We start from the raw sequence: 19,602 nt of genomic DNA, 5'->3' as shown, positions 1-19,602 counted from the left end.
AGTGTTCATGTGTGTGTGTGTGTGTCATTCCTTGTAACATTACTAGCATGTGCCTTCTGACTCCATGTGACAGCGGATAAAACACCGATACAGCAGCTTACATGAAAGAACAACAAGTCAGTGATGATCTGGCTATACGCTGTGACACAGTGCTAACGCACACTATTCTTAATAATAACTTTATTCTCTCTCTCTCTCTCCCCTTCCACCTCCCCCCCCTCCCAACAGATCACTTGGGCATCGAGTTTATGGGTAAGGAAGCTTTTCTTGTCTCACATCTGCATGAATCACGACTGTAAATAAACATCACAGGGCTTCATATTGGATCAACATTTACGCCGTGTGTTTGTTCGCATACAGTACATTCATCGTACACGTCATCCAGCAACTGGCACACGTGGACGTGCCTAATCACACATGACATCGTTACATCATTTGACATGTTCACAACAACAAAGCTGCGGTGGATATATATAAGGCATCTCACATATTCATGCTCTACAGTCTTTGGAATATCAGCCACTGTTTATCGCTCTCTCCTCTCTATGTAATTATATACCATGGACTGGGTGAATACTCGATTCTGATTGGCTGCAGGGTGTCCATTAATTCCTGACGTCTTCCTGACGTCACATGTTTGCTGGGATGAGCTGAGCAGACAAGAAATATCTTCCGTTGCCAAGTCATAGCTAAGGTTCAACCTATTTACTGGGGCAGTGAACAGCATTTCCATTGCATGAGAACCTTATGGGATGGTAATGATTGTTCCAGGTATCAGTAATCCCTCAGGTGTTTCCAGGGAAACTTGAGAAAATCTTTAGATTTTGCAGAATGCATGTTTTTTTGAGTGACCATGGTATAAGAAGGGTAATGTCCTTCGAGGTGTCCATTATCATGAATTAATGGAAGACCAGAGCTGCCCGACGCGCATCGTCGGGCATTACCCCACTCTTATTTTCTGCACCGTCGCTATCTTAACACTTCCTCCCTCTCTTCCTTTCTCTCACTACTGCTTATGAAGTGTCCCTTCAGAATTCCAATGTGCTGCAGTCTCCTTGGAAACAGTGAGAACAGAGAGGCGGGCGGGGTACAGTGAGGGTTTTTTTTATGATGTTGGCTCTGTTACCAAACGCTCTCCTCATTAGCGCGCGTGTGTGTGTATGTGTGCACATGCATGGCACATGGTCAAAAAGTGTGTTTCTAAAGTCCCCTGGTTTTTACTTATGTGAGTTAGATGAGATTCTTCCAGTGATTGTGTGTTTCACATGCCTGCGAGGCTGCGCAGGGAGGATGCCAGCGGCTCCTCCTCGCCGTTGCCAAGCTCCCCTACTCCTGTTCTTGGCTCTCCTCTTCAGGCTCTGTGTCGGGTATCACAGCTGAGGAGCGCTAGTTAACGACATGCAGGCTTGTTGTTAACTAGAGCCCCTCTCTCAGTTGGTATAATTTGGGCCCTTTCCACACGAACAGGTTGGAAAAGCAATGGATCATGTATGAAAATGGCCTCCCCCCTGGTTTCGACATAACTGCTTCTACATTCTCAAAGTAAAAATTTCACAGGAACAAGCAGTGCCGGGCTTCTTTTTTTCTGCGGCACGACCGCTGCATTTGCAGTGAAACGAACAAAAGCTTCTTTTTTCTTTTTTCAGGAAACTTGCTGAGACTATGCAAACCTGGCAGTGACAGATGATCTTTTTCCACAGAGCTATCTTGCAAGTTTTTTCCCATTTATATTCAGCGAGAGCTTTTATGCCTCTGCAACATTGTTCAGGCTGCCACATTTTCTTTGCCTGGCTAACATCTCTAGTCCTGCCAACGTCTTCCCCGGCATTGTGTTAAAGCAGTGCACAGATAGATAAGCACCTCCCACACTCACACTCAACCCCAGCTTGTCTGTGTCTGTGGCTTTGTAAGAAAAAAGAGGATAGGCTTACATACCAATCCACTGAAACAATATAAGTACAATACAATTAAGTAAATGCATACTGTACGAAGTGGGCCACTTGTGAGGATGAAGGAAGGTGCAGGTTTTAAAACATCTTGCAACATCCTATTTCTGTTTATAGCATCTGATAACTTTGTCCCTTGTCGTCCACAGACATTATTTCAGTCAGAGACACTTATGTCAAGGATCTGACCGTTTATGTGCGAATGGTTATACAGTTAGGCTCTGATAAGATAAGGCTCTGCTCTCAGAGAATCAAAGCTGCAACAAGGGCTCTCTGCTGGGAGAACAAATCCCCCTTTAATAAACACATCAGTAGTCAGAAGTAAAGTCCGCCGTCCACGCCCGTATGAATACTAGTCAGCTGGTAGCCAACTGATAAATGAGCCACTGATGGTGAAGCATGAATAAAGCCGTGACTGCTAATGCAAGCACAACATCAGTATTCTGCCTAAACCAATGCAGCGCTCCATTTGTTCTGTGAGCTGAGCTTTTAAAGGAGAATTCTGCTTTATGAAAGTTGATTTGTTTTTTTAATTCATTCCTAATGGTAATAATAATGTTCATTGCTTAGATCTGGGAACGAGGCAATATTACTAAAAAAAAAGAAGTCAGATGGGGCACGCTAATCAAGACAGACCACCAATTTAGTCAAACTTATTTTGAAGAGAAAAAATATAGCAAATGGAAAAATGATTAGCAAAACCTGCTGTAAGCAGCAGACTTTGACCCGTCATACTCGCTCTAGTTGTGCACTCACAGTTTACTTTGTAATGGGCTCTTATTACTGAGATTACATGTGGCAGATTTTCTCTTTTACCGGCAAATAAAGTGCTTCAGATAATCTGGCTAAGCTTCTGTCTGATCATCTGACTGCTCATGTTTCTCAGCCAGTCAGACTCAGCCCATTGAACGTTACTTCAAACCAGGGATACGTCGACGAATGGCGACGTTTTTGCATTCGGTCAGAGCAAGTGACGTAGTTTAAAGAGTGAAAAGAGACACACAGGGCAGGCGGGAGGAGAGGAACTTACTTCAGTCCAAGTTCCATGGTGGAGAGGAGGTCGTGTTTCTCTGGCTCTACCTATCTGGCGTGGAGTGGAGGTCGTGTTGCTCTGGCTCTACATATCTGGCATGGAGAGGAGGTTGTGTTGCTCTGGTTCTACCTATCTGGCGTGGAGAGGGGGTTGTGTTGCTCTGGCTCTACCTATCTGGCGTGGAGAGGAGGTCGTGTTGCCCTGGCTCTATCCATCTGGCGTGGAGAGGAGGTTTTGTTACTCTGGCTCTACCTATCTGATGTGGAGAGGAGGTCGTGTTGCTCTGGCTTTGGCTCTATTTATTTGGCGTGGAGAAGAGGTTGTGTTGCTCTGGCTCTACCTATCTGGCGTGGAGAGGAGGTCGTGTTGCTCTGGCTTTGGCTCTATTTATTTGGCTCTATGCATGATTTATGGAGAATGAACCCACCCCCCACCCTTCCCTCCGACAGAGTCAGTTTCTGAGGTTAAAATTAGAAAGGAAGTGTCTGGAGGTTGAGATCTCTCCACCCAGGCCATCAGCCACACAAGGCTTTAATAAAACAGAGAATATACTCAAGGATTCTTCAATCCTGAGCTTCCTCTTCATACATCTTTTATATTGCTTGGCAAAAAAAGGAGGGAGAACATTTTACTGTATGTAGTCAGTCATGTGGGCATCAATATTTCCTTTCCATCAGAGATCACTGAGCTCTGACTGCTAGATGTTCCATCTGGTTGTAAATCAATGTCGGAGCAAAGTGTTACAGGCAGATACTTTTTTTGGGGGGGGGGGGGGTGGAATGGATTTTAAGTCATGTTGATTTTCAATTTCCACCCAGGGGGTTTCAGGTGTGTTTGTGCTGGAAGAAACTAGAGTAGAGATGACTGGAGCTACAGGAGGAGGACACATTTGTGTGTTTTATATAAGACACATATATACATTATATATATCTTGACAGCAGTGATAAGAGTTAGTGACATTAATGTCAATCAATTGTCTTTCACATGTGGAGGCGAGGTAGGACGTTTTTATTTCACTCTGCTCGACTTTGACAGCACATTTTGACTCCCAACACGTCACATACCGACCGAGCGGCGCTGAGAAACGAAGCCAACGAGGAAGTGCCAAAAACTTCTTCGAGTGGCCTCTTGAGGCTCCAGAAGCAGGTCGATCCCCATAGACCCTCCATGTTAAAGTGCCCAACTGTACAGCAGAAATAAACATGTTAACAGCCTGGTACTAACACGGTTTTGGTCTCTGTAGCTAATTTCCCCCGTTCATGACGACTGTACGGGGGTGAATTTTTTATATAACTCACCTGTTTAAATTATATTAAGGCTTAAAGTTAGGCATAATTTAGGGCGTGGATGTCATCTCAGGTCACTGGCAAGCTGACAGGAAGAGCGCCGGTTGTTGAGGCCAACTTCTGTAGTGGCCAAACGGCGGTACTACAACTTCTGTATCCGTCACGTGATGTCATTTGGCCCAAAAATACTTTTTCCCATAGACTCCCATTGGGAAAGAGACGTCTGTAATCAGCGGATAATTTATTTTTTGAGGTGAATCAACGTCCCAGTACGAACACTTGAATAGCCCTTATTTAAATCCTGATCATAAAATGTACTAATAGCATCCAGAGTTATTTCCCTTCCTCTGTTCATGTGAATGAGACTCAGACCGAGGCTGGAGCAAGGGCTGGGAGGCGGAGTTAGCAAGCCATGGCGACAGCGTGACGGCTGTGACTGAGCCATGTGACCTGGGGAAAGACAGTGTTTGTTACACCCAACGATCCACCCCGACCTCCTCCCTAAGCGGACTTTCTCGCTCTTTATACGTCAGTTTCTCTGACCGTCTAATACTGACGCTGATGGGTTTACATCGGAGTTACCTCATCCAGATGCTAAAGGGTGCCTCTGTATTTGACGAGTTAGATGTGAGAACGGTTTGACTTTGACAACTTTGGGACTGAAACACATCCTGACTGCAAAATATAAGGCCTGTTCTTCTCAATGTCAAAGAAGAGAAAGGAGACGAGTAACAGGAGGGGAGGAAGAAATCACTCTGGTGTCTTCCAACAGATCACTTTTTAATCAAACACAATTTCTATTCAGTTTTTTGGGGGGGTTTTCTGAGATTTTCTGTGAATGAGTTTTGAATTCCTGGAGGTACAGCTTTGTTCTTTTCAGATAAACTAGTGCTGCTGTTGCCAGAAACATAAAATGCATCCTTCTGGGGAGAATCGCTTGTCCTGGTCTCGAGAATTTTAATTTTAAATTAATATTTCGAGAAAAAAGACAATTTTGCAAGATTGTAAAGTCAGAGATCTACGTGAAAAAAACACTGAAAAATAGTGTAAAAATGGTGGTGACGCCTGTCTGAATTATGTTTCAGGACCTTTGCCTCGCTCAGAGGTCATCCCTACCATGATAATACTACTTTAGGGGAAAAGAAATTCAGATGGCTCTGGCGTTACCACGGTTTTGCACTATTTTTCCAGTTTTTGTTTTGTAAATTCATGACTTTATAATTTTGTAAATCTGTGATTGTTTTTTCATGTAAATTTTCCATTTTAATCTCAAAATTTATTTTTTTTCTCGTAATTTTTTTTTCTTGTAAATTTGCCACTTTAATCTCAGAAAATATATTTTTTTTTCTTGTAAATTGGTGACTTTATCATCTCGTAATTTTTTGAGCTTTTTCTTGTAAAAATGTGCCACTTTATTTTCAGAAAATATAATTTTTTTCTCAGAAATTTATGACTTTATAATCTTGTAATCTTTTTTTTTTTCTTTTACATTTGCTACTTTAATCTCAGAAAATATAGTTATTTTTTTGTAAATTTATGACTTCATAATCTCGTAATTTTCTTAGTTATTTCTTGTAAATTTGCCACTTCAATCTCAAAATATATCAGTTATTTTCTTGTAAATTTATGACTCTATAATCTCGTAATTTATTTAGTTTTTTCTTGTAAATTTGCCACTTTATTCTCAGAAAAGTTTTTTTTTTCTCGTAAATATATGGCTTTAATCTCACGTTAATTATTTTCTCAGAATATTACCATCTTCCCCGGCTCCGTAATTCTTTTAATTTTTTTTTTAATCTAAAATGGCCCTAATATGTCACCGTAAATTAATCTAAAAATAAATAATTCCTAATATTACAGTAAGAAGTAGGTGGTTGCACAGCCAGTGGCCATGACAGCAAAGGTTAGATACCCGTAGTGCTTCAGCCTCGACCACTGAACAGTTGAGATAACCTCAGATGACCCGAGACCACGGGGAGGCTGAGCGGCAGCTTTGTGAACACACTACAGCTGGAAGAGACGATTTATCAGAAGAAGAAAAAGAAAGCCCAGTCACTTAAACATATTCAGTGTGTAAATGGTCCAATAAAGCCATCCGGGTAATAGAGGAAAGGACCGAGAGCAGCCCAGAGAGCATGCTTACTGTAGCACGGCAGACCTGCATGAATACAGGCTTTATCCACCATCAGCAGTCCACGCTCCGCCAACATGAAAAGGCTAATACTCCGGCTAACGAATCCTGTTCCTCTCTGTCTGCGTCCTCTGATCTCTCCTCTCCTGTTATGTCATCCATCCTGCCAATCTCAGCAGCACAGATATAATATACAGACGGTTCAATAAATAATACAAAATAAGAAAGTGGTTCTGCATCATGTGACTGTAAATCTGTAAATCTTAACAGAACTTGAAACCTTATTGATCACATTTGTCATCATTAACTATCAATAGTTTATATGTCTCTGTGAGAGTTTGTTTGTGTGAGCAGTCAGTTGAAAACTGACCTTTTTGACCATCATTCATCCAACTTCTGCCACTACTGTCAACCTTGAACCGATTCCAATGTGCTGCCACTAAACATTAAATTTCACTGCCCTCAAACTACAGGCCACAGTTTAATTGTATAATTGTACAAATGCAACACAATTTAATAATCCTTAACCTAATATCTGCAACAGACCTTGACAGTGTTAGTGCCTGCCAGCAGTCTGACTCGCCCATATGTCCAAAACATTAGATAGAAATCCCTGAATGACTCACAAACCTGGCGCCGCTAAATAAGGGTCAGGAATAACAGATCCTCATATTTCCTGGGTGGAGAATGAAAAATTGTTTTTTTTAGATTTGTTGATGCACAAGAGATTTTCAATGGAGTCTAAAAGCCTTAATGGAACAATGTGAGCCTAACTTTGAGGGTCGAGGTCACAAACTCTGCTGATAATGATGGAAAAAGATGTGCTGAAGCACTGCAGAGTGCATGTTGGTGTCCTTTGTTTCTGTTCATATGTCATGAACCATGAACTCAGAGTGAAAATGCCACCTCAAGCTGTCGCCAAACTTCCGTCCCATCTGTTTATGTCTATGTGTGAGTATCTATGTCTGTGTTGTCACCAGCTATTTGACTGTAAAGCTTCTTTCCCACTGGACAAAAGAACCCTTAACACCCGCTAACATCTGGCTTTTATCTTCAGTGTGAAAGGTTACAATCTGCATTCACTCCCGGGACAAATGACTCTGCAGTAGTCACGGCTATTTATTAGCTCCAGACATGACACGTTAATTTTCACCCCTTTTCCGGTACGATGTTAAGTGACGCGTGTTGAAGTGAATATAAATAAATAAAATCAACAGGGATTTTGGCGATTACCGTGCACAAACCGTTCAGGAGATATGACATTTTTTGTAATATAAGCCATCAGCATTTGAATTAAAGGGCCAGCGATAGCAAAACTGTGTAGAACAGCAACAATCAGAACAAGTAACTATTTCCGTCTTGGTTCAGAGATGTTCTGTACCATATTTTGTGACGATTGTTCAATATGTGCAGGAGGAGTAGCACAAATGGGCGTGGCTAATATGGATAGATTCATCTTTACACACAAAATCCAAGTAAAAAATGTTGTTTCTGAGATTAATGGTTCAAAAGTTACAGGCCAAAATGTAAAGTTAATTGTTATAGTGCCACTGTCTGGCCAAATAACACCACACTCCCTTGGGTTCTGAGCAATACACTCGCCAAGTGTGAAGACGATCGGATGAGCGGTTCTTGAGGTATGCGAAGGACACACAGAAAGACAGACAGAGATTCCCTGCTTTATAGTTAGATTTATTAACATATAAAACATACAATTAATATGCTCTCCTCAAAGCCACCAGACTCTATTGACAAAAACAGTCATTTTACAGAAACAAAATTAAATTCATCAAAACTGTCTTTGTTAGTCTTTTCTACTATTCCAACAATCACCAACTCTGGTTTGAGAGTTTGAAAGAGAGACTGAATAAGTAACATTTTCAGTGTTTACTAACCCTGTTTTCTGTGACGTACAACGTGACACACCAGAAAAAAAACAGAAAGGCAGACTGGTCTACCGACAATGGGAAAAGAGGCTATCGCCTATTTTAGTTGTTTTTTCTCGTGTTTAAAGAAACCTCCAGATATGTGCTAATTTTGGTGGAAAAGGGTCTTATTGTTTGTAAGTTTTTGTGTGTATGTTTGGTGATGATACAAGTGATTCCTGTATTTATAGAAATACATTCCTATACAACTTCCTCTGGGAAAACTGTACAGTAGTTTAAAGTTTAAAGTTTCACCCAAAATTACATTTTTCTTATCTAGCCATGCAGAAAGTTTAGGTTTTATTTGTCCAGGTTTTGTAGATATTGTTCTCAGAGATCGATCCCAATGCGATCACATCTTCAGTAGAAAGAAGTTCCTAAAAGAAAACAGCAAACCAGCGAGGTCCGTATTATTCTGAGTAATATTGTTTTTCAGTTCTTTGAGCAAACAATATTTCCACTCCACTTCCTCAAACTTGCTGCGGCGGCAAAAAAAATCCAGTAGACAGATATTTTAAAATCTGAGCAAATAAAACCAAAAACATCAGCAAGCTGCTTCTTTTCCTGAAGCTCGGCTGGACTGAAACACGCTCTGACAGATGGATGAAAGCAGCTCTTCTTGTCAGAAAGAGAGCTTCCTTTGCTTATCAGTGATATATATGGATTAGACATATTCAAGGATAGACCCCTGTGTTGTATCAGCACCTCAGCAAGTACTATTTATATATGTCTGCTTATTATACATCAAGCAATACGAGTCATAAATGGCACACTAAAGGCAGCGAAGGCTTTAATCTTTATTGGCAAGACAAGGCTATTTCACCACGTGCTCCATCACTTATTGATTTCTCTCTTTCCAGCCAGCTCACCTGCACGGAAACATGGCCGCTGTAAACACATTGAATCACATATACATACAAAAAGGTCAACACCTCTATAACGCCAGCCGCGACCACCTTTAGCGTGAAATATGAATCACATTGTTCTATAATGTTGCAGTAAATAAGCGGCCAGCGGGGGGGCAGAGCTGGAGGTTTGAAGTGGAAATAAATAGAAGATGTGACCTCACGGCCCCGCAGATGGAACATGAACACGGTTTCCCTCTCGAGCCGTATGATTTATTCACATCATGAGAGTGTGTTTGTGCATACAGGAGGCGTGTCCAAACAAGGACGTGGGAGGGAGGCTGAAGTAGTGCTTGACCTTGGCAACACATTTATGATTGGTCTCACACCGAGCATGCTGCATGCATATATAACATGCCAAGTCTGACCGTACGGGATGAACTCACCTTTTCACCTCTAAACTTCTTTGTGCATGTATGTTTGTGAGTTTACATACAGTATATATTTGTGTGCCTACACATGGCAATCTCATTCAGATGAGCATTGCAGACGGGGAGGATGAAGTCATCCCATGTTAGAATTTCAATTTCCATCTTTTCCAACCATTTAAATCCCCGGCATCATCTTTTCTTTTAAAACATCTGTCTCCATCACCTTCTGTTCACAGTGTCACTTTAGCCAACCATGAAAACACTTTGGGGAAGTTTTCTTTTTTTTCCTTTACGAGCACAAATGAAAATTGCAGTTAAAAACTTTTGGTAAAACTTTCTATGATACGACGGAGTATCAGGGCCATGTTGAGGGAAAAAAAATAATCTGAGATTTCGAGATTAAAGTCATAATATTATGAGAATAAAGTCAGAAGTTTACATGAAAAAAACTCGTAATATTACGAGAATAAAGTAAGAAGTTTACGAGAAAAAAAGTAATAATATTATGAGAATAAAGTCAGAAGTTTACAAGAAAAAAGTAATAATATTATTAAAATAAAGTCAGAAGTTTACGCGAATAAAATCGTAATATTATAAAGTAGTAATTTTACGTGTTATTTTAGAGCAATGTGCAAAGCTGATTCCTCCTGCTGCGGAGCCTACATCTACCAGGATTCTCCCCGCACCCCCCTGCTGTTTCTCTCTGCCGTGCGGCCGCCCGCTGAGCAGCTGCCCGCTGCAGCGGCTCGTTGACGGCTATCACTCCTTCTTCAGAGGCGGACCGTTATATTAGCAGATTACAATGACAGAAATCGCCCCGTTATCGCTCTGCTGGTCTCTCTGTTGTCTTTTTCAGTTTATCTTCAGGATCCTGGAGAAGAAGGTCTCCAGCACACCTCTGAAAACTTTCATGCATAGTAACACACACACACACACACACACAGATCACTCCCTCTCTCTGGGTTGTCATCGGCGACAGCATCCAACAAGCTGTCCACGCTGTAATTCATTACAGCAGAATGATTGTGTTTCATCAGTCGCTGTTTGCTCTCGACAGCTCCGGCTCTGGAAGGACCCCCGCTGGCCAAAACACCGGAAAAACGTACACTGGAAAAAAATAACATCCTCTGCACTCATGTTTTGGGATAAATAACTAACTACAAAGTACGTAGTGTTGCATGCAGTATGAATACAGTTGAGACATACTACTGTACATCGTCAGAACATTGTGCCTTGAACTTTGACCTTCTTGCTCTTATATCCGCTGCACAGAGGCTTGTGGGTCAGAAAAGCATGCTGCAAAATACGACTGGATGCAGTACTTCCTGGTATATACTGCGTTGACATGCTATGAATTGGGGTCATACTAGATCTTTTTCTGGCATACTAAATAGTACGGTAGTATACAGTAGGTATTGGAACGCTCAGAAGGACGTTTTTGAGCGCTGTTGCTGTCCCCACAGTTACCGAAGCGGAAGTAGCACTCTGTAGTTCTTCCTCGCCTCCAAAGACGTCACTGGATGCAGGAAGAACAACAGATTTTTTCAACTGAGACACAGAAAGCATCAGCGTTTTTCACACTATATCCTTTGATAGATTTAAGGTTTTAAAATCAGCAAATGTTCCCTTTAATAAAGAAAGACGCAACATGCAGTAAACAGTGAATGTCAGCACAACATACATAGAGAGGTGGAGTTATGTTTCAGTCAACACCTTCAGTATCAGCCAATAAATTTACAGCAAAAACAAATTTGTATCGGGAGAGAAAACATCCTCCAACATCCTGCATCTCATTCCTCCTCGTGTCTCTTGTTTATTTTTCCCATCCCTCTCTCTCTCTCTCTCTGCCCGTCTGTCTCTCTGCCTTCCCTGCAGCCGACCTCGTTGTGCTCCCGTAGGACGGCCCCCAGCTCCCCTCTAATGATATAATTATAGCCAATAAGCCAATGTGATGACTCAGGCTGATTAGCGGCATCAAAACAACGCTGGCCCCAAACATAACTTAGACATGGAGGGAGAGAAACGGGGGCACGGAGAGGAGGAGAGGAAACGATGCACCGACAACACGCTAATGGACTCCCTGAAATCAGTTATTTTCAGGGATTATGTGTGTGACACACTGCATGTATGATCGGTTATGTAATATCTGAGTGGGCACCAGGAAGCGGTGAGCTTGTTGCTGAGAGTTTGAATTCCCAGACAGGCTTGAAGATCTCGATGCGGTTGTGAATTAGTAACACTCTCCCTGCATAGCCGACGGCTGTCAGGACGCCCTTGAGCAAAGCGCAGAGGCTGCAGTTGTGTTGAGGAGACCGTGTGGTTGTATTCTGCAGTGGTGATTTCCTGAGTGTATACGCAGCTGTAAAGAACTTTATCTTTTCTCTACTGAAGTGGCCGTTCAAACCCATCCGCAGTAAAAATTTGTCTCAATCACCTCGATGTAAAACCCCAACACCTTGTGTCATCTCGCTGCTTCTCCAAGGCCCTGAGCCTCGCTAAATAAAACTTGATTGATCGCCTATTAACGCATCTGAAGGCAACTATGATTTACTTGTTCGTAGCAAACAAGACAGCTTCCATTTTTCTCCACTAATGGCGGTCCGTCCGCGCCCATAACTCTTCTTGTCTCCATGTATTCAAGCTCCATTACATGTGGCATCCATTTCAAAAGAGCGCTCGGCGTCTATTGGACTATTACTCGACGTTGTAGAGCCGATAAAACGAGCTGACTGAGGCTGTGTGGTAACTAAGAATAGCAGGTGTTTGCTGGAGGAATTGGAAATAAGGTGTTTGTGTATTGTAAACTGGGCTGTGAGTTGTTATATTTATTTCAATTTTGGTTTATTTCTCACAAAAGTAATTACACTTATACAGGAGAGAATCTGCAAGGCAGATAGAAAAAGCCCCAGAGAGCCGTTGCAGCACCGCCGACTGTTTGATGATTTGAAATGGCTGTTTGGGTGCTGTAAACAACCATGTTAGAAATTAAAAGTGGCTAAGTACAAATCTCAAAACCGTGTTTAATTCCGTGTTACGTTGGGATTTCTGTATAGAATTAATTCGGTATTAACTGTGAATATTGACTGAGGGATCTCAGCGGATATTCACAGTTACACACACACTTCCTCTTCCTCTATTTCTTTCCCACATGCTGACAGATATGACTGTGATCTATGACTGTATCATCCAAACTGTGTGTTGTTCAAACATTAATGTGACATCTTCCTCTGTTTTGTGTCCCCACAGAGAGCAAAGAGGTGTACAAGAGACAGGTGCTGTCAATCACATCCATCGCCATGGCGATCAGCCTCCTGGGAACCCTGTGCATGGCCCTCTACTGCCGCAACAAGTGAGAGGAAAACACACACAAACAAATACATATAGATATACTCCTTTTTTTTTTACTGTTTATTTGTACATTTTGTAGTTTTAACTGCAGGTTGTAGTAATCTTCAGGACATTTCATACAATCTACAGTTGTTGGCCATACTGATGACACTGTTAATAGTGAAGGGGAATGTGGTGACGTTGTTTTTGTTTGCCCTTATTCTGAAAAAGACAATATTACTAAGCTGTTTACATGGCAAATGAAGATGAATATTCCACTAATATTCCTGTTTACATGCAGCAGTCGGTGTTGTGATATCTATTCATATCCAAAAATCCTCTTAATAACCAAGTCTTTCATAATGTTTAACAGTAGAAGTGTTTCTCCTTCTTTTCTTTTGGGCGAACATCTCTGCAAACTGTCGGCTAGTTGGTTTGCCGTGCTCGTTCGCACAAAAGGGTGTATAAATGCCACGATAATGCGCAAGGCGTTTAGCGTGCAACAAGTACGCGTTTCTTGATTTACGCGTGTCACTTGTACACGATGTATCCTGTCCTGACCGCAATGTAAACACATGCGTATAAATGCTACGGTAAGAGTTAGTGACGTAGTATAAAAAGCAAGGAAGCAAGCAAGCAAGACACCTTTGGTAGGCGGATCCAACAAACACCGGACTTTTAATCAGTAGACCCGTGTTCAAGACCGTTGTTTTATTTTGTAAGTTACATTAGTTTATCACATGGTTTTTAGTGACGTGTTTTCCGTAGTTGTGTTTCCATACCAGTTTTACTTACTTATTTTAAGCCCAACCATGACGTTTTCCCTTACCCGAAGTGTTTTTCTTGCCTGAACCTAAGTTATTTTTTCCTTAACCTAACTAAGTGTTTTTCTTGCCTAAACTTAACTGCGGACGTTTGTGTGGCATAGAAATTAAAACGCGTACTCATACAGAATGTCGTGGTATTTATCTGCCTTCCCATGAGACCGGGTTGGTGTTGTAAACTACTGTAAAAACCCTAATGGAGACGCATATTCCAAATGCACTGTATACATGACCAAAGAATGCTCCTAAAACCTGAATATAATATCATCATATCACACATGTCTTAATCTGAAAACGCTCATGATTGTCCGTAGTTAGTCGTGATTAGTCGCAAATTAATCACACATTTTTTATCTGTTCAAAATGCACCTTAAAGGGAGATTTGTCAAGTATTTAATCCTCTTATCAACATGGGAGAGGGCAAATATGCTGCTTTATGCAAATGTATGTATATATTTATTATTGTAAATCAATTATCAGCACAAAACAATGACAGATATTGTCCAGAAACCCTCACAGGTACTGCATTTAGCATAAAATGATATGCAAACAGGCTTTGACACAGCAACAGCGAGGCACACACACAGTTCACGGACGGCAATTTTTTCCACCCAACTCTTCGATAGAATCCATTTTTTTCCAGCCATGCACAAACGTGACATGTGGAGGTTTTTCTCTTAAAGATGTTGGCAGGTAAATTAGCTCCAGTGACATGTAATTTCATCCCAACCATCAGTTTCCTCGCTTTCACTTGAACTGAAAGTTGCTCCAAACTTTCAAACTTTACTTTGACGATAATATTTATGGTCAAATGTGCCCAAAGTCCTAAAGTAAGCAGAATGTTACGGTGTTTGGTAATAAGCCCGGTTGGGTGTGGGCAGACGAAATGCCCAAGGAGACATTTTGTTAATTTCGTGAAGGCCGGTGGAACATGTTGAGGCATCAAACATCTTGAACCGAATCCCAGACCGGGTATTTGCAACAATTTGTAAATCTCATTATGTGCACACATATTCATAGCCCATTATAACCCAAAGGTCAGCTCGTGTGGCTCCTGCTCTCTCTCTCTCCATTCTGTCCTTCTCTCCATCTGCATATTTCTGCAGTGCATGCCCTTGTGTGTGCACATTAATTGGCATATGAATGGACTCCATCCATTCCTGGCTGCAAGGACTTTTTCATAGCTTGCCTGGAGAGATTCTCGTGGGTCAAACATCCGGTATGTACAGTATACCGGCAGTCTGTCCTTCAGGTTGTTTGGACCACGGCTGTGATAGATGGCACTGCAATTCCATAGGCTTCCCTCTGTAGTATAATGATGTGAGTGAGTGAGCAGCCTGACAACAAGATAATCGGATAACGGCGTGATGGACAGGCACTTTCAATGAATCCGTAATTGAGTCAAGAAACTGGCTTGTTCGATGGAGAAGATGCATACAGATATGGGAGGAAGTGTTCATGCAGATCGGAGTGACCTGAATAAAGATAAAGTTTTCTCACACTGAGCCAGACAGAAATACAACTAAATGAAAGACAAATGATTCTTCGACTCACGCTGTCGTCGTTGCTCTTTAAAGGGCAACATGCAGAGCTGTTACTCCTTTATGTCTCTCCTCCGACACGTTCACACTGAGGTTAATGTGCCGCTTTAAGCTTTAAGTGTGTTTTAGGAGGATCACATCCATGTTTGGTGACTGTTTTTATACAATAGTCCCTCAATTTTAGGACACAGCAGCAAGACAAATATCCTCAACATGCAGACGAGGCAGCCAAAGAGTTAAATGTTCTTGGTCATCCCAGTCTGTCACTTTACCTCAAGCCAACTAACTGATCATGTGTTTCACTCTTTGAAGACCAGGCTGAAGGAAAAAAGAGGCAATAAAGACCTGGCCGAGCATCACCAGAGAAGATACCGAGTGGAGGATGAAGTACCTGAAAGCCACACTTGATTAAACTACAGATATCTAAACAGAAAATGCCTTCAGTAGAAGTTAAAGTCACCTATTAGAATATTACTGGAGTAAAAGTCTTAAAGTGTCGGTATTTATTGTACTTAAAGATAGGGTCGATGATGTTGGAAAGCTAGCATAATTTGAAAGTAGCATCGCCTCAGGAGCTCCGTCTAAACCCCCGCCAAGGGTAGAGTATGAGCAGGGAGGCAGAGAGGCATCTGATTGGTTCTTTCCAAGCGGCCCACGAGGCAGTGATTGGTAGACGTTTTTACAGGATTACAGCAGCTACAGATGACGGCTCTTTTCAGGTCCTTTTTCAGAGCTCATCAGTAATGGATCACTGTCGAGGTGTAAAGACCATTTCAACCAATAGAACAAATAGTGTATACTGGAGAACATCGTCAACCCGTCAACAATCCGTTCGTAGACGTCGTCTCTCAATCGGACTGTAAACAACGAGCAGCGCACAGAAAAGAAAGTCTTAGCCCGGATATCCTCTGGTTACACCGGAACTCCAGAAATATAAACCCCTTCCCCCCCAGTGGATTATGAGATTGTCTTTTTTCTAACAATAACTAAGAAGTTTTGTTTTCTAAACCTAACCAATCGTTTCACAACGTTAACCACGTGGGATTGTGCATTTCTTGCGGGAACGTGACTGATATGAGGTATTCATGAAACATATTTTTGGTTCAGAAACGTACAATACCAAAAAAAATTCTGCCAACTGGGTTGGTCTGTTAGACCCATTCATAATAATACACAAGATCCTCTAATTAGATGTAACCTGAACTGCAGCTACAGCAGATCAGGATGTCGGAGGCTGCTGACGTCATTCAAACAGGTCCGATTTTAACATATGCTCCGTTGTTATAAAGAGCGAGCAGACCCGTTTGCATGCTGCAGCATCAAATAAACAGCAGATTGTGCTCAGGCTTTAGAAGAGATAATGGACCTTTTTATATTAAGTGAACGCCGTTCCAAAACTAGTGTGTGCCAAATGTCACAGCCTTCTTCTGAGAAAATATAATTAAAGTGCCATGGAGGAGCGGCGAGCAGCTCGCCATGAGGCTGTTTGTAAACACGGCGTTGCGGCGCTGTCAAGGCTTCATCGGCTCTATCTGATAATGAGCGTACCTCCGGCTCACCGCTATGAAGGCCCGATAAAAGGGGTTCGGTGCAGTCAGAGTGATTACACAAGCTTGGTAACTAGTGTCGTAATAATTAAGGGCCTGTAACGTACACAGGTAGAAACACAACCCAGAATCTTTAAGATTAATGCAATCACATTACAACCCTCTGGATCTCTAAACCTCTCAGTCTGCTTCTAGGAAAGATTAGGGTCAAACTAATGAGTTGTCCATTCAATGAGTCCTTCAGTAACTTTGCAATAAATATTACAAGGCATTTTAATAAAAACACATCTGAGGAATGAAGACTCAAAACATCTTCACAGAATTTATTAAATGGAGTCAATAAAAAATGGATTTTATATTACTGCTTAGGGAGGGAAGAAGGACAGGTATCCTTTGGTCAATAGCTCACTTTCTTCTTCTTCTCTCTCTCCTCAAGGGCAGAGAGAGAGACTGGTAGAATGTAATTCTCCTTGGCCTCTGACTCCTTTTTATAAAGTACTGTATGTTGGTGGATGAATCTGCAGTGTCCTTTATAAGAATGACACAGGATATTATGGATGTTTACTAAACTAAAGTAGGATAAAGGACCATACATGTAGTCTTTGGACTGTATAATGTAGAACTTTATTCTGTAATTTATCCTTTATGCTTGTTTTTTACTGGAACTACTGTACGCTGTACATTTGAGGTTTCTGGAAACTATCAGAATCACTGTTGGAGCTAACTGACCTGGGCAAAGGGACCTTAAATCGGTGACATCTATGGCTGCAATTAAGAACCAAGTTTGTTAAATTAAATTTGAACACATCAGGATAACGTTGTAATTTACCTTCGCCCAATAGTAATTTTTCCTGAGCCGACTTTAAATGCCTCATAATAATAACTCAATGGCACCTCCGTTAACGTTCATATCTCCGGTATTTAGCCAGTCAGGTATTGTGGTTCGTGTACCATAGTTTGAGAACCACTGCTGTAGCATTTATACACTGCAGTCAGCACAGGATACATGGTGTACAAATGACACGCAGAAATCAAGAAAAGTGTACTTATTGCACGCTAAAGGCCTTTTGGTGCGAACGGGCTGAGACTACAAGAGTGATATGCCATCATGACCTACTGTATAGTTAAGAAACAGGGTGACAGTTAAAAGATGCTTTAAGTAGCTATTGAGTTATAGAGTAGAAAGACTGATTACTGTATGACTACTGCCTATATGTTCTATACTGTAATGAACAGTCAAGGTGAGACCAAACTGATCACTGGACCCTAAACAGTACATCTGTAATATTGTACATTTGTGTCATTCCTTTCTGAAACAAAGGCCCCAATGCTCCTGTTTTGAATTAAGAGCAAACTTACTGTATATATTAGTTGCAGGTGGGTTTTGGTGGGAATGTTGATTGCAGAACATAATTATGACACTAAGAAACTCAAAACATGTTTTAGAAGTAATCTGGAAAGCCTAATGTAATGCAAAAGAAGGACGAGGAGGGAACTTGGACCAGCAGGATGCTTTATCCTCATACATGTGTACGGTTTAGCAACTCAAAGCCTGTGTTACCACAGCACTGCTTGATGATTCAATAATCATTGATATTATATTTACAGAGGGATGAAAATCTGCAGACCTGATTCACAGTAATTGAGCTGAGAGTGGTCAAAGCTCTCCTGAAATAAATTCCACTTGTGCATCATCATCCTTTTATTTTCTTTCTCTTCAGGAGGCGCCGAGAGAAGCTCCAGGCCCACTTGAAGGAGAGTCGCAGTTTGAAAAACTACACAGCTAATTCCCATAACGCCGTGGAAGCCAAGATGAGGGCCCCTAACGCCAACCTGCAAATGCATGAGGTGACTACTGCTGTTTTTCCTTTTTCCATCAAGTGTTGATGTCTTCGAGTGAAGGACGCCCGTACACGTACACACACCTGGAAAACATATTAATATGTGTAAGTCAGGTAAAGACTGGCTGTATGAACTGATGTTTAGAAGATGACATTAACTTGAACCTGATGTGGTTAAAGGTTTAATATGCAGCATTTTTTCAGTTGGTGCTTGTAAACCCACAGCATTCAAAGTTGGCCCCTTCTCCCCGGCTCAAAAAGAGAGATTAGCGATAGTCGAGCGAACTATAGAGTGAATGAAGAGAGGGAGCGTTGTTAGTGAGAACAAAGCAGTGAATCACAGAAATAAAATGTTATTTTCTGATTGTTTCACAGCGGTTAGTTTCTAAAGCACAAATAAACACACCCAACTCTCCACACAACCCTGTGGGAAGGTGCCACATTGCCGGATTTTGATTGAATGCAGTCGAAAAGGCGTATAGAGGCCACGATAATGCGCAAGGCGTTTGGCGTGCAATAAGTACGCCTTTATGGATTTTTGCATGTCATTTGTGTTTTGTAAGTTACATTAGTTACTACGATGGTAATGTGTTTTTTATTGGCGTTTGTGACGTTTTTTCCATAGTTGGGTTATGTTGTTTCTTTGTGTATTTTTACTTAGTTTACATACTTATTTTAAGCCCAAAGAGGACATTTTCCCTTTCCTGGCGTACAAATGATGCACGAAATCGTCGTAAAAATGACACGCAACAAGGCTAAATTGCCTACTCATGACATGCGGAAAGTTCATGTGATGACGTGGTATGAAGAATTAGCAAGACCAAAGAGTGGAACTTAATATTTGTCATTTCAAAGAGCATCTTCAGTTGCCTCTAGCAGCATAAAGATGCAGCACCACCAAGAGAACGAACCTCTAAAGTAATCT

The 19,602-nt window shown here is 41.5% G+C and overlaps 1 protein-coding gene across 2 annotated transcripts in view; it reads left to right on the top strand.

Annotated features, from left to right (window-relative positions):
- The window catches only part of LOC119496134 (pro-neuregulin-3, membrane-bound isoform), a 403,417-nt gene that overhangs the window by 362,128 nt on the left and 21,687 nt on the right, over positions 1–19,602 (top strand). For both annotated transcript variants that reach the window (XM_037783253.1, XM_037783252.1), the window contains 3 exons: positions 229–252; positions 12,844–12,946; positions 18,558–18,684. In XM_037783253.1, coding sequence (XP_037639181.1) covers positions 229–252; positions 12,844–12,946; positions 18,558–18,684 — 254 coding nt within the window. The remainder of the gene's footprint in view (positions 1–228; positions 253–12,843; positions 12,947–18,557; positions 18,685–19,602) is intronic.

Source organism: Sebastes umbrosus, chromosome 10, assembly GCF_015220745.1.
Source record: "Sebastes umbrosus isolate fSebUmb1 chromosome 10, fSebUmb1.pri, whole genome shotgun sequence".
NCBI lineage: Eukaryota > Metazoa > Chordata > Actinopteri > Perciformes > Sebastidae > Sebastes > Sebastes umbrosus.
The sequence above is the reverse complement of the archived record's forward strand: the minus strand, read 5'-3'. Positions and strand labels throughout refer to the sequence as shown.